The following is a 15,239-nucleotide window of genomic DNA, read 5'->3' on the forward strand; positions in this document are numbered from 1 at the left end:
GAAGTAAGAATGCACTGCTACAAATAGCCTATTGTCTTTTTATTCTCTGAATGTACCTCAGCTTCCAAATAAAAGTGAACAGTTCATTTAAAAGTTAAAAGATTGAGTCAGTGCTCCTTGATTCAGTTGCTATATATAGATCATGTCTATATATAGATCATCGCCATGCCCTGCTTTTATGGGTGTATTCAAGACAACTCTGTTGTTTCGAAAAGTTGATGTAGATAAACAAGCTGATACAAAGATGTTTGAACAAATTTTAAAATACACACTGGACCATGTCACAAAGTATTAAGGGCCAAGTGAAATAGAAGCTCTACAGGTGGGGGTGCTGAAAAAATTTCAGTTACTTAATCAATATAGCTTTAGATTTCAGGAAATCATAGGCTCAAACAGCTTGTACAGATGTGCAAACAAGATTCAAATCCTCGGTAAATATATTAAATTCAATCTTCCAAGCACCATTGGCAGAATGAATTTCTTACCAAAATAGGTGACAGACTGAGATAGCTCCCATCTCAACACTTCACAAACTGTGATATCTTGTAAATGTGTAAATACTGCACATGAGTGAGTGTGACTGGATTTTTGTTTGTATTATTCAAGGGTAACTAAGTGAATGCTGAGTGTTTAAATCTTTCGCATAAAATTTGCACATCAAAGAACCACAACAAAAGGAAAAAGTCCTCAAAGTTAGGGCAACCATTACAAAAGCTAGATCTTTAGAGGCCAGAAATGGTTTGCCATCAGCCACTACAAGTCCTGTCAGTGTGCCTGCTGTCAAATTCAGCAAGTCCAAAAGTTAGTATGGGGTTTACAGGATAACTGCTGCCTCTTCTATTCAGACCTTGTAAAAAGCTTGTGGTTGCAAGATAAATAATCCAGAAAGGGAAACATAACAATTATGCTGGTTTTATGATTTCAGAATGAGTATTTCATCCTATCAATGAACTGAAGTAGGGTGAACAGCAACTGAAATCTCAGCAGGTCTGGCAGCATCGGCGGAGAAGAAAAGAGTTGACGTTTCGAGTCCTCATGACCCTTCGACAGAAGTTCTGTCGAAGGGTCATGAGGACTCGAAACGTCAACTCTTTTCTTCTCCGCCGATGCTGCCAGACCTGCTGAGTTTTTCCAGGTAATTCTGTTTTTGTTTTGGATTTCCAGCATCCGCAGTTTTTTTGTTTTTTTTTGTTTTTTTTTTGTTTTTTTTTTAGCAACTGAAATCTGTTCAGTACATGAGCCTCCATCAATCTTGCACTCGCCTTAGAAATCTCCCAATCCCCCTCAGCTACAGTGGTGGTGCCAGTGGACTGGAGAATTGCATATGTTAAACTCTTTTTTTGAATAAGAGCAGAAAGATAAACCCAGAGATAAAAACAAACAAAAAAAACCCAGCAGATGCTGGAAATCCAAAACAAAAACAGAATTACATGGAAAAACTCAGCAGGTCTGGCAGCATCGGCGGAGAAGATAAGAGTTGACGTTTCGAGTCCTCATGACCCTTCAACAGAACTGAGTGAATCCAAGAAAGGGGTGAAATATAAGCTGGTTTAAGGTGTGTTTTGGGGGGGGGGGTGGTTTGGGTGGGGGGAGAGAAGTGGAGGGGGTGGTGTGGTTGTAGGGACGACAAGCAGTGATAGAAATAGATCATCAAAAGAACAAAAGAACACATAGGTGTTAAAGTTATCTAAACGAATGCTCTAATTAAGAATGGATGGTAGGGCACTCAAGGTATAGCTCTAGTGGGGGTGGGGGGAGCATAAAAGATTTAAAAATATTTAAAAATAATGGAAATAGGTGGGAAAAGAAAAATCTATATAATTTATTAGAAAAAACAAAAGGAAGGGGGAAGAAACAGAAAGGGGGTGGGGATGGAGGAGGGAGCTCAAGACCTAAAGTTGTTGAATTCAATATTCAGTCCGGAAGGCTGTAAAGTGCCTAGTCGGAAGATGAGATTTTGTTCCTCCAGTTTGCGTTGGGCTTCACTGGAACAATGCAGCAAGCCAAGGACAGACATGTAGGCAAGAGAGCAGGATGGAGTGTTAAAATGGCAAGTGACAGGGAGGTTTGGGTCATTCTTGCGGACAGACTGCAGGTGTTCTGCAAAGCGGTCGCCCAGTTTACGTTTGGTCTCTCCAATGTAGAGGAGACCACATTGGGAGCAACGAATGCAGTAGACTAAGTTGGGGGAAATGCAAGTGAAATGCTGCTTCACTTGAAAGGAGTGTTTGAGCCCTTGGACGGTGAGGAGAGAGGAAGTGAAGGGGCAGGTGTTACATCTTTTGCGTGGGCAAAGGGTGGTGCCATAGGAGGGGGTTGAGGAGTAGGGGGTGATGGAGGAGTGGACCAGGGTGTCTTGGAGGGAACGATCCCTACGGAATGCCGATGGGGGGGTGAAGGGAAGATGTGTTTGGTGGTGGCATCATGCTGGAGTTGGCGGAAATGGCGGAGGATGATCCTTTGAATGCGTGGGTGATAAGTGAGGACAAGGGGGACTCTATCATGTTTCTGGGAGGGAGGAGAAGGCGTGAGGGTGGATGCGCGGGAGATGGGCCGGACACGATTGAGGGCCCTGTCAACGACCGTGGGTGGAAAACCTCGGTTAAGGAAGAAGGAGGACAGGTCAGAGGAACTGTTTTTGAAGGTAGCATCATCAGAACAGATGTGACGGAGGCGAAGGAACTGAGAGAATGGGATGGAGTCCTTACAGGAAGTGGAGTGTGAGGAGCTGTAGTCAAGGTAGCTGTGGGAGTCGGTGGGTTTGTAATGGATATTGGTGGACAGTCTATCACCAGAGATTGAGACAGAGAGATCAAGGAAGGGAAGGGAAGTGTCAGAGATGGACCACGTGAAAATGATGGAGGGGTGGAGATTGGAAGCAAAATTAATAAGTTTTTCCAAGTCCCGACGAGAGCATGAAGCAGCACCAAAGTAATCATCGATGTACCGGAGAAAGAGTTGTGAAAGTGGGCCGGAGTAGCACAGGAACAAGGAATGTTCCACATACCCCATAAAGATACAGGCATAGCTGGGGCCCATGTGGGTACCCATAGCCACATCTTTTATTTGGAGGAAGTGAGAGGAGTTGAAGGAGAAATTGTTCAGTGTGAGAACAAGTTCAGCCAGACGGAGGAGAGTAGTGGTGGATGGGGATTGTTCGGGTCTCTGTTCAAAGAAGCTAAGGGCCCTCAGACCATCCTGGTGGGGGATGGAGTTGTAGAGGGATTGGACATCCATGGTGAAGAGGAAGCGGTTGGGGCAGGTCAATAAGTTTAACCTCGGTGGTGGGAAGGATTTTAGAAATGATAATTAGGACAAGTCCAACAGTTATGCAGAAAAAGGTAGATTAATTAAGGAAAGCCTGCACAGATTTGTTCAGGGCAAATCGTGTCAGTGGCAGCATGGATACGAGGTTGGCTGAGGGGAAACAAACATTGATTATTTTTCTCACTGAAGAGCAATATATAAGCAGTGCTCCCCAGGGGTCAGTATTAGGACCCCAGCTTCTCCTGATATATATTACGACCTAGACGTGGGTGAGCAGGGCACAATTTCAATATTTGCAGATGACAAAATTCTGAAGCACTGTGAACTGTGAGAAGAATAGTGATAGACTTCCAGGGGATATAGAGGCGCTGGTGGAATGAGCAAACCCGCACTGAAATTTAACGCAGAGAAGTGTGAGGTGATACATTTTGGAAGAATGAGAAAAGACAACATAAAATAGGCTGTCAAGTTCTGTCGAAGGGTCATGAGGACTCGAAACGTCGACTCTTTTCTTCTCCGCCGATGCTGCCAGACCTGCTGAGTTTTTCCAGGTAATTCTGTTTTTGTTATGGATTTCCAGCATCCGCAGTTTTTTTGTTTTTATAAAATAGGCTGTGTTTGCTGTCACTGCAACTGTAGGAGGCACATTCATTGGACATACAGTTGCAGTGCCTGTAATGTCACTGTCAGAGACATCACAGGTAAGCTGCCTGTAGCAAAGAATAAGACCATCCATAATATTTAGCAATGTAAAGCTATTTTAACAATTGCAGCACCAACAAAATCCACCATGGTTAAGGATTACAGTTTTCACAGAATATTGAACCCCAAAACACCTGGGGTAAAAATTCTGGGATCACGGCTAAGATTTGCACACTGCCCTGCTCGTTGCATCACTGGTTGCTCCGCTCCTGATCCCTTACTGTCTCCTTCTCACTTGCCTCCCTGCTTCCTCATTGCCTATAGGCAGCGAGCGGGGTGGTGCGCGAAACAGCCAACGGCTCGGAGAGGGGCAGCGAACAAAGCAGCAAGGGGGGATGAACAACTGGGTGACCAGTGTTCAACAGGCACAAAGATGACGTCAGTGGCACTGTGCATGTGCCTATGAGTGGAGTGTGACCCTACTTCCTGTTCCAGGTGCATAATGATGATGTCGATAGCACTGACTTCCTGTTTCAATGTGGTGGCAGGAGATAGTGTATAAAATAAAGGATACAATTTTAAAGGGAATTCAGGAGGATTGGGACCTGGGGATAAGTGTACGCAAATCATTGAAGGTGGCAGGGCAGGTTGAGCAAGTGGTTAATAAGGCATATGGGACCTGGGCTTCAGAGACAGAAGCACAGATACAAAAGCAAAAAAACATGGTGAGCCTTTATAAAACACTGTGTCAGCCTCAACTGAAATAGTGTGCCCAATTCTGGGTACCACACTTTAGGATTGACATGAAGGCACTGGAGAGGGTGCAGAAAAAAATTACGACAATTGTTCTGGGTATGAGAAATTTTAGGTATGGGGATAAATTGGCAAAGCTGCGGCTATTCCCCATAAATATAAGGTTGCGATGAGAGTTGATAGAGGTGTTCAAAATCATGAGGGGTCTGGACAGAGTGGTTAAGGAGAAACTGCTCCGATTAGTGGAAGGGTCAAGAACCAGAGGTCAGCGATTTAAGGTGAATGGCAAAAGAACCAAAGGCGACATGAGGAAAAGCTTTTTTTTTAATGCAGTGAATAGTTAGGATCTAGAATGCACTGCCTGAGTGTGCGATGGAGGCAGATTCAGCTGTGGCTTTCAAAAGGGAATTGGATTATTGTCTTAAGAGAACAAATATGTAGGGATATGGGGAAAAGGCAGAGGAATGGGACCAGATGAGCTGCTCTTGCAGAAAGCCACCAGGGACATGATTGGCTGTATGGCCTGCTTCTGCGCTGTAGCCATTCTATAATTGTCTAAGTGCATGTCTGATTTAAATCCCTGCTCTAGAGAATGAACAAATATTCTAGGATGAAAGTTCAGAGCAGGACTGAGGGAGGTGCTGCATTGTCAGAGGTGCAGCAACATTTTTCTTCTCAGATGCATGTAAAAGATCCCAGGGCACCATTCCAAAAACAGAGATGCTTTTGGATATCAGATGCATATTGCAGCTGATACTTATCCTTCAACCAACAATATGAAAATGGATTATCTAGTCATTTCTCTCATTGCCATTTATGGGACCTGCCTGGGTCAAAACTGGCACCTGTGTTTTCCTACATTACCAGTGGCCACACTGCAAAAGTATTTCATTATCCAAGAAGTGCTTTGGGATGCATTGACTTCATGAAAGGCACAATATATATGTTCTGTCTTTCTCAAAAAGAGTTATGTGAACCCAGGGTAGAACACAATTTTATAAGGAAGTGAAACAAAATGAAAGAAAACGGCTAGACTGACGAAAGATATTTGTAAGGTACAGGCATCAGATCTGGAATCCCTGTCATTACAACAAAAGATCAGCATACAGAGCAAGAGCAATGGGATACCAGTTTGGAGAGATAAGCAAATACAATGAAAGACAAAATGCAACTGTATGCACTGCAGGTTGAGTTAGGGCACTGAACCAACAAGAATTTGTCACATTTAACAGTTTAAAAAAGAATGATAGCAGCTGAAAATCTCGAACACTTCCTCAGCAACATTACTCTTACTGGTAACCATACATTTATTGACAACAGAATTGGGCTACCTGAAGCAGTAAATCATCATCTGGTTAGCACACTGACTTCAGATATACCTGAGCTCTTAAGATGTCTCCCAATTATTCACCTAGCAAAAATCAATTTAATTTCTCCAAATATATTTGTTTCTTCAAAATTGATCTTTAATTGAATCAACTTTAATAATAGCAGGTTAGAAATTGTGGAAGATTCATGAACTTACTTGCCAGGGATTTCCGTATTTTGTTCTGTTCAATACATCACAAGTAAAAACCATGGAAATAATTGCAGTGCACGGTATTTCTTTTTGAAAATAGGAAAAGCTTACAAGATATGCAGAAATAAAAGCGCAAGCACTCTGGCACTACCTAGTACATTATCTTACCTGCCTTCTGTTCCAGGGCTAGTTATATTTTCTTCTTCACTGCTTTCATCTCCATTTTCTACAAGTTATTACAAAACATAAATGTTATCCCTTTATTTTACCTTAAAGGTTCCTAAAGATGTCAGACACTTAAACTTCAAAGGCTAAGATTGTATTTATATATATTTGTGCTGGTTGCTTTCACCTTACATTTCCCAACAGTTGATATAGAGATAACTGAAAGAGATTACAGAGCAGTAACCTAAAGGCTCAGGGAATATCAAACCCAGAGAGCAATAGTTAACTGCCTCACGACAGCCATCTGAACACAAGGACAAAGATTAGATGCTGCACTGTAATTACTAATTTATTTTTGCTTTAAATTACATGGAAATTTTAGCAACAATTTGTGATGCACATGTGTCATCTATTAGTTAACTACACAATTCTGATTTGCAGTCATGGCCAATTTATCCAATGTGAATTGCATGGCAAACAATTCCTGAGTATTCTTGAATTAATTAACTGTAATATCATAGCCCGACAACAAGATGGTATTGAATAATTTCACAAATCACACTATAACCTACAAAGAAAATAACAGTCTTTTTCTAGGAATGGTAGTCTGGCAAGTTTATATATTCCTTCAGTCACAATTTATTCTGTCCAGTGAAAATTTAGGTTTAATTTGAAATTTAGCTGACATGAACTATTAATCTTTAAAGGGTTAATCAATAAAAATACAATGCCAGCAATATTTAAAAAGGGGGTAGTCTATCCTGATTCCACTAAAATCTTATAGAACCAATTACATATATCGACATACCCTTAAATCACAAATTTGCCATTAAACAAGTAAAATGAAAAACAGAATTGAACAAGTGACAGCAACAGACCAGCAGATAAAATTGCTCATAGCTCAGTATTAAGTGTTATTCAAAAATGTTCAGCTGTCCATGTTTTCCACAGATACTGATTCCAGCACATTTTTGTTTTTGTTTCAAATGAAGTTCCTAAGTTTCAGCCTTCATCCGTATTCAAATTGATAAATTGGTACAGCCAAGATTGTCATGATTTTTTGCTTTTTCAATTTGTCAAAATTATCTTCACCAGGAAAGATCCACTTCTGAATTACAGTTTAATTTGATTCCAAATAGCTAAATTTGTTTAGAAGGGTACTTGATGACTTGATGTCTTAATTAAAATCTCACTCAATTTTAAAAATGAATTAGCTCGGGATGCATAACAGCTTTGGTGTATAAAACTTAAGGGATCATTTGATGCTGGCAAGTAAAATAGACAATCCATCTGCTTGTAGCCCCCTTCAATCTTTAAACATATACAAGTCAAGCAATTGTCATTCAAACAGGCGAAGAAGTTTAATTCTTACAGGGGCTGTCAAGGGAAAATGTGATCGTTCCCAGCCTACAGTACATTTAAGGCTTGTTCTGGGTGCAGACCGAAGTATTTAAAAAATATTTTGAGGCAAAAACACAAATATGAGAAAGGTCCTCATTCTTTGAAGTTACAGCATACGTTGCTTATGAAAAATAAACACCAAAGTATGAAGAGGACACTGAAGGTAAGTGATTTAGCGTTTCTTTTGTTCATTCTCCACATACAAATGAATTTTATCAGATTTGTTCTAGAATCAAAGAATGATAACTGAGGGAAAACATCAAAGCCAGTTTAGAGGAGAGCACAAAAATAATGACATATACAAATACTACCTTCAGTAGTGAAAAATCACAACAGGCAGATCAAGTCCAGAAGAAATGCTCAGACTGCCTTCCCATTGTAGTCACAGCACAAACAGAACAGAGAAAGTGCAAATAAAAACAAAATAAATATCTCGGGAATGGGGAGGCTGGGGGAGCAGTGAAGTCCATGTAACCAGAATTTAAATGTATGAATGCCATGTGCAGCTGTTTTCTTAAGGTTTTGAATTCTTATGGTCTCATCTGCACCATGTGGACAGTTCAACAATAAAACTTTTATTTAAGAATTGCCTTCGAGTACTTCAAGGGCAGCATTTTCTGTTTGACGTGCAGGGGGCGGGCCCCTAAGTCAGCGCGTAAAATGATGCGTGGTGACATCGGGCAAGTGTCCTGACGTCACCGCGCGTAATAGTGATATTTCACTGGGCGGGGGCGCGACGAAGTTTGATGCGTGCCCACCATTAATCAACAGGTTAGTTAAGGCCCTTAATTCATCAATTGACAGTGATTTTCAGGCACCCGTGAGATCTTCGGGTTGGTGCATGGGCACAATGGGCAGGCAGGTAAGGGACTTTTTTATGAACCTCATCCACGGGTGGGATAGGCTCAGTGGGGTTGTGAATCTGGTCTGTGAAGTATTTATTGGAGAAAGTTTTTTTAAACTGGCCTGCTTGATCTGCAAAAGCTCAGAACAAATTCCAGCAGCTTTCTGTGTACTTTGAACCTTCAGGCCAGCACTCTGCGGTCAGTAATCTTTATCGGGCCTGCAGCTTTCCGGAGGCCTGCCCTTAGCTGGGTGACAAGGGCTTTTCCCTCAGAAGATGGCTCATGACACCTCTCTGCCATCCAATATCAGAAGCTAAGCAGCGGTACAAGAGGAGACACACCTCCACAAGGGCTGTGGTGGAGAGAGTCATCAGTATGGGTTCTGACATGTCCATTGGAGGCAGCTCCTCTGAGGAGGGAGGGCCAGAATAAGGTGGTGGCCAGGAGTGCACATTCAGCCCCCAGGGGAGCCACCTTTGGGAGTACAGATGCAAGGGGCGCAGGGCCAAGAGGTAGTCCAAGGTGGAAGGGGCCACAGAAGATGCCACCATCTGGCTGCCAAGGTATACAGGCAACGAAACAGCTACCTCAATATGACTGAGGTGCAGAAGAAGGCTCCAAGTGTCAAGGGAGACAGTCAACTACACATCTGTCAGATGATTGGCCCTGAGATCTCTCCTAACTGTGTGGGTGGATACCCCATGCCAGTGCCTCTGAAGGTCACAGTTGCACTAACTTCTATGCCTCTGGCTCCTTTCAGGGCTTGGTGGGTGATCTTTATGGTGTCGCCCAATCAGCTGTCCATACTTATATCAAGCAGGTCACAGACGCTCTGTTCAGACGTGCATTGACCTTCATCCACTTCCACTGGGACCAGACAAGCCAGGCACAGCGAGCCAGAGGCTTTGCGGCGCTTGCTGGCTTCCCCCGCATCCAGGGTGCATTAGGCTGTACATACATGGCCATCAAGGCACCAGCAAGTGAGCCCAGTGCCTTTGTCAACAGGAAGGGATTCCACTCCATGAACATGCAGATAGTGTGTGATCACAGGATACTGATTCTACAAGTCTGTGCAATGCACCCAGGCAGCTCCCACGACACCTACATCCTCAGACACTCCCAGGTGCCGGGGATCTTCAGTGCTCCAGCTCAGCTTGATGGCTGGCTGCTGGGTGACAAGGGCTATCCCTTCATGACGCCTCTCCGCCATCCAAGATCAGAAGCTGAGCAATGGTACAACAGGAGCTACGCCTCCACAAGGGCTGTAGTGGAGAGAGCCATCAGTCTTCACAAGACGTGCTTCCAATGTCTATACCACTCAGGGGCGCACTCCAGCACACCCCAGATCGTGTGTTGGTGATAGTGGTTGCATGCTGCGCTCTCCACAATCTTGCACTGGAAAGGGGGGGACACAGTGGATGATGAAGATGTTGACGCACTAGATGCAGCTGCACACGATGAGTCCAGCACTGATTTTGCGGAAGAGGAAGCACAGGGGAATGATGAGGGGCTAAACGCTAACTCGGGACTACACCAAGGAGGCAGGGGCACTGGGAGGCTTTAATCCAACAAACCTTCAGCTAGCTCAACACAAATGGATCAGCAGGACCAGCCTTGCCTGGTGCTTCCATACTTGGCACTTAAGTGCTAAATCTGCCAGGTCATCAGCAGGAACTAAGGGCAGTGGACATAAACTTGAATGTCCAAACACACACACATGACATTTATCTTAAATATACAAATGCAGAACAAAGGAGCCACCCTCAACCATGGTAACACATCTGATTTTTATTTTAACCATCAGGTGTTTTCACTAATCCAAAACAAAATGTTAAGCAAGCAGAAAAAAATTATAAGTACCTAATATTGGGCCAACACAAAAGCACTAGTGAGAAACCCATGGTGTCCCGAAGCTGCCTTATGCTTTCATTTACGGGTGCTACGTCTTGGTGCTGCCCCATCGCTCTGAGCGGCATCTGAGACAGCCTGCTGACTCTACTGTCCTGTTGGCCTTGATGACCTTCGCGGTCGTCCACTGGCCCATGGAGCCTGTGCTGGCCCCGCCTGGGAGGGATCTGCCAGTTGCACAGCTGGCATCTCCCCAGTCATCGCAGCCTCACCAGATGAAGCGGTCACTGGGAGAGGGGCGGAGCAGCTGGTGCCCTCATCTAGAGCACCGTGAGAGGAGCCTGCAGATACGACAGGCAGCTGCTGCGCCGATGTGAGGTCGCTTCAGACCTCTCTGCTCACTGTGGATGGATGAGCAACAAGCTGGGAAGCTTGGAGCCCACACCATCTCCCACACTGGCACTGACCAGCTGTGGCCATTGGCACTGTGAGGGCTTGCAGGTCCGAGTGTAACCCCAGGAGGACCTGATTATTCTCCTGAAGGCGTCGCTCCACGAGAGTTGCCACTCTCTCCATGGAGGAAGCATGACGCTCTGCCATGAGGCTCATTGAATCAATGGTGCTCCGCGTGGACTCCTCCACCACGGACACCAAGCCAAGCATAGCCTCATGTATCACTTCCAGATGCTCTCGCACTCCCGGCCGCATTTCCTGCAGCTGCTGCGTCGCAGACGGCTCCAGAGACACATCATCAAGCACTAACTGAGCACATGCCTGGTTCCCGGCAGTTCTCCGACTGCTGGCGCCATCGGCGCTCTCTGTCTCTGCCAGCTCCTCCAGCGATTGTGAAGTGCCCTCTTCATTGTGCACTGGGACACCAGCCGATGTTGCAATGCCCAACAAGGTGCTAGTATCTGTGCTGGTGCTTGCCTCGCAGAAATGGTGACATTCAGGTGACACTTGAGGACCCTCAGTGTGAGAGGGGGCATCTGTAGTTCCTCCTGGCGGCCATGTTCTGTTGATGCTGAAATTAACAAGGACAGTGGATCAGTTAGGGTGCACACAGTGACACACTTTATCCCTTTCCCCCTGGCTCATTATACGCTCAACCTTCCAGAACCAATGGATACCAACATTGGTGGGGTGGCAAATAGTGAGGAGGTCAGCCTTACATTACAGGTGGATATAGATGGGCTGGTCAGATGGGCTGATGAATACCAAATGGAATTATGTGGCTATGTGTGAGGTGATGCACTTGGGCAGGACAAACAAAGGCATGGGAATACGCGATGAATGGTAGGACCATGAAAAGTAAGGAGGATCAGAGGGACCTCACTGTGCATGTCAACAGGTCCCTTAAGGTAGTGGGACAGGTACATAAGATGTTTAAGAAGGCAAATGCCATACTTGCCTTTATTTGCCAAGGCATAGAATATAGGAGCAGGGAGGTAATGTTCCAAGCGCAGAAAATGCTGCCTAGTCCACAGCTATAGCTGTGCATGCAGTTCTGAAATGTACTTCACGGTCTGAAATGTACTTCATGGGAGGGATGTGATTGGAGTGGAGCGAGTGCAGAGGTCCTTGACCAAGATGCTGGCTGGACTAGAGAGTTTGACTTATGAGAAGACATCGCATAGATTGGGGTTATTTCCCCTGGAGCAGAGAAGATTGAGGGATGAAATGATTGAGATTTTTAAAGTTACGAGGGGCATAGATTGGGTCGACTGAAAGGAACTTTTCCCCTTGGCAGAGGGATGAGTAACCAGGTGGCATAGATTAAGGTAAAAGGCATGAGGTTGACCGGGGATGTGATGAGCGACTTTTGCACACTGAGTGTGTTGAGAATGTGGAACGCACTGCCTGAAAGGGTGATGGACGCAGAAACCCTCCTAACATGTAATATGTATTCGGATGTGCATTTGTGGTGCCATGGCATACAAGGCGATGGGCATAGTGCTGGGAAATGGGATTAGGAGACTTGGGAAGGTGTTTGACCTGCGCATCCTCGAAGCACCGAAGGGCCTTTTTCTGCGCTCCACACCTCTGACTCTATCACTCTAACTGAGCAATGTTGCAACAATAACAGATTGAACAATCATCAGTGCTATGGATGTTGGGAGGACATTGCAGATCTCACTGTTGGCCTCAAATACCTGGCTGTTCCACCCCAGCCTCACTGACACCAATGGCACCTCTCAAGCTCCAGGGCCTCCTGTTCGACATCATCAGGTGGGCCTGGCTGCCTCCACTCCCTGAACGCTCTGACGCATTATGAGCATTCTTCTCCTGAAAAACAGAGACCACCATTCATTGCGGCTAATCACGCACGGACTCTCCACGTGCACGCAGCACCCCAACCACAGTGGCCCATATCAGGCCTCCAGTGCCGCCTCCTCCCCACTACTACTGATCAGTCACACAAAGATAGAATGCCTGCTCCCAACTCCCCCCAACGGCCAGCCTGGACACATTCTGCGTACATCACTTTAGGAAACACACGGTCTTTGCTCCCATAGCAAGGAGGCGCAACTACGTGCAGCGTCAAGGGCAGCAGATGGTTCTTGGCCATGACACCTTGATGTTCCCCTTCCACCATCTCATCACCATGAATAGGACATGCATTGGAGTTCTGAGTATGCGCCTAGCTGCATCTCCTACAGGTTGCCCCCAGACTAGTCATGTGTGACTAAGAGCAACACATGGAGCGGGGGAGAACTCATCTCCTCATGAACCACTCAAGCTGATCTAAGCATGGGCACTATCTGCTTGCCCACCCAGCATATAAGAAATGCCCAACATGATTCAATGCAGTCACGACAGTAAGACTTCAGTGGGGGGGTCGGGGGCTCAAAGGCCAAGGCTACCTGCTGGGTTAAATGCCCAATGCCAACATGGTACTCACCCTTCCAGAGCACAACAAATCGTTGAAGCGCTTACAGCACTGGATCCAGGTGCGCCGCACCACATCGCGGGAGCTCACCACCTCCTCCCAGGCACAGTTGGTCATGTGGGGTGGGCCTCCTCCTCCCATCCTGGGGGAACAACACCTCCCGCCATGCTGCCACCTCCTCGAGAAGGGCAACAAGGCAATCATCAGAAAAGTAAGGGGCACACTGGCCCCCCGCTGGCCTAACCTGCAGCCTGGCCTGCTCCTCTGCCCTTCCCTCCTCCGTGCCCTGCTCAGCCAAACCCCTGCAGTGTGACCTCGAAGTGGCCATTGTGAGCAGCCTATAGGAGGCTGCCAAGCCTTCCTTTAAACAGACTGCTGGTTCACCATTGGACCCGGTGGTCCGTGCACGCCTGCCGCCACCCGCACACTCCCTTTAATCATGAGAGTCAGCAAATACTCTGGCCCGTGTAAAATGGTGGCGCAGACCTGATCGGGTCTGTGCCTACTCCAGCTCCGCTTGCCCGACAGGCAGAAAATTCTGCCCCAAGTCTCTTAATCTCTTTAAAACGTTCCAGATGGGTCGTGCATTGTAAGAGGTGATGCTGTATACAAGGACGATGGAAGTGCCCGTGACAGGTCCGTATGACTGTAGAACAATAGCATGATGTGGAATTTACATTCAGACACTGAGCCACACCACTTACAGCATTTAAAGTCAGGTGTTCAGCTCCAACAAGGAATATGTGTTGGAAACCAACTCCAATGGAGCATCACTAATGCAGAAATATTGAAGAATGCTATAAATAGAACTTATTTGGAAGAACTCACAAAAAGGAAATAAGCAAGCGCGAAGAAAACGGAGCAAGATGTTTTTTTTCCTCTGCTACAGAACAAAAGGAACTTTTCCCAATCACAGTGCAGAAGAGGCCCTTTGGCCCATCGAGTCTGCACTGACACGTGAGAAACCAATAATGGGAGAAAACTAGCACAAACCCAGGAGGGGCACATACAAATGACTTGATAGATCAAACAGGCTTATAGGGTAAGGAAGGCACTAAAAACAGCAATCGTGGGTGTCTGTCAACAGGAAGAACTTCTGGTTTTTGACATAAATCTTGAAACCAACATTGTTGGTAGCCCTTGGCACAATGGAGTCAGCCAAGACTGCGTGGAACAAAACCTTTGCAGGAATTAGCATAAATTACAAATCTATGCAAAACTAACCCTCTTTATTCACACAATGTTTGGGAAAATTAGATTCTGGAGAGCACATTTAGACTCATTTTGAACAATATTTATTTTACTGGGCAAAGAGACAGGATTTGTCTGTTGCAGATGCTGAAAGAAAAAACTTGGTGGCCTATTTCATCGTACACTTGTGGTGCAACAGATCTGATGAAAGGAAATAATCAGGGGGCTCTAATGGCATAATCATATTGACGTAGCAACATTCCTAATTTTTTTTTCTAAGGACGGCTGCCAGAGATTAAACATCTGAATGCATGTGGAGATTGAACAAAAAAAACTAACTCTCAAATTTACAGTAAATAAATATCCTACTGTAGAGATAAGAATTTAGTTTTTTCTTGAATTTTAATTTTGGTCTTCATTCTTTGAAATTTTTACTTGACCTTAAAGAGACTGCAAATACTAAACATTCCTCCAAGCTTGAAAACCAATAGATCATTTCAAATTTCAAAGTCGTATCATACCTTAGGACACAAGATTACTTAGATCATTGCTAAGAGTGCACAGGTAAGTTCCTGCATGTCCTTACAACATTCACACAGAACATGTTCTAATTAGTCATAGAAAAAGTAACTTTTATACAGTTTCCTTAATGAACCATAAGCCATCACAATCTGGACAACTTGCATATCAGCTAGAGACAACTGTATATTAGGGGGTT

At 45.0% G+C, this 15,239-nt stretch overlaps 1 protein-coding gene across 2 annotated transcripts in view; it reads right to left on the minus strand.

The window, feature by feature from the left end:
* kif21a (kinesin family member 21A) overlaps positions 1-15,239 on the minus strand; it is a 136,802-nt gene that overhangs the window by 26,161 nt on the left and 95,402 nt on the right. For both annotated transcript variants that reach the window (XM_041202464.1, XM_041202463.1), the window contains one exon: positions 6,350-6,407. In XM_041202464.1, coding sequence (XP_041058398.1) covers positions 6,350-6,407 — 58 coding nt within the window. The remainder of the gene's footprint in view (positions 1-6,349; positions 6,408-15,239) is intronic.

The sequence above is a fragment of the Carcharodon carcharias genome, chromosome 13 (assembly GCF_017639515.1).
Source record: "Carcharodon carcharias isolate sCarCar2 chromosome 13, sCarCar2.pri, whole genome shotgun sequence".
Lineage (NCBI taxonomy): Eukaryota > Metazoa > Chordata > Chondrichthyes > Lamniformes > Lamnidae > Carcharodon > Carcharodon carcharias.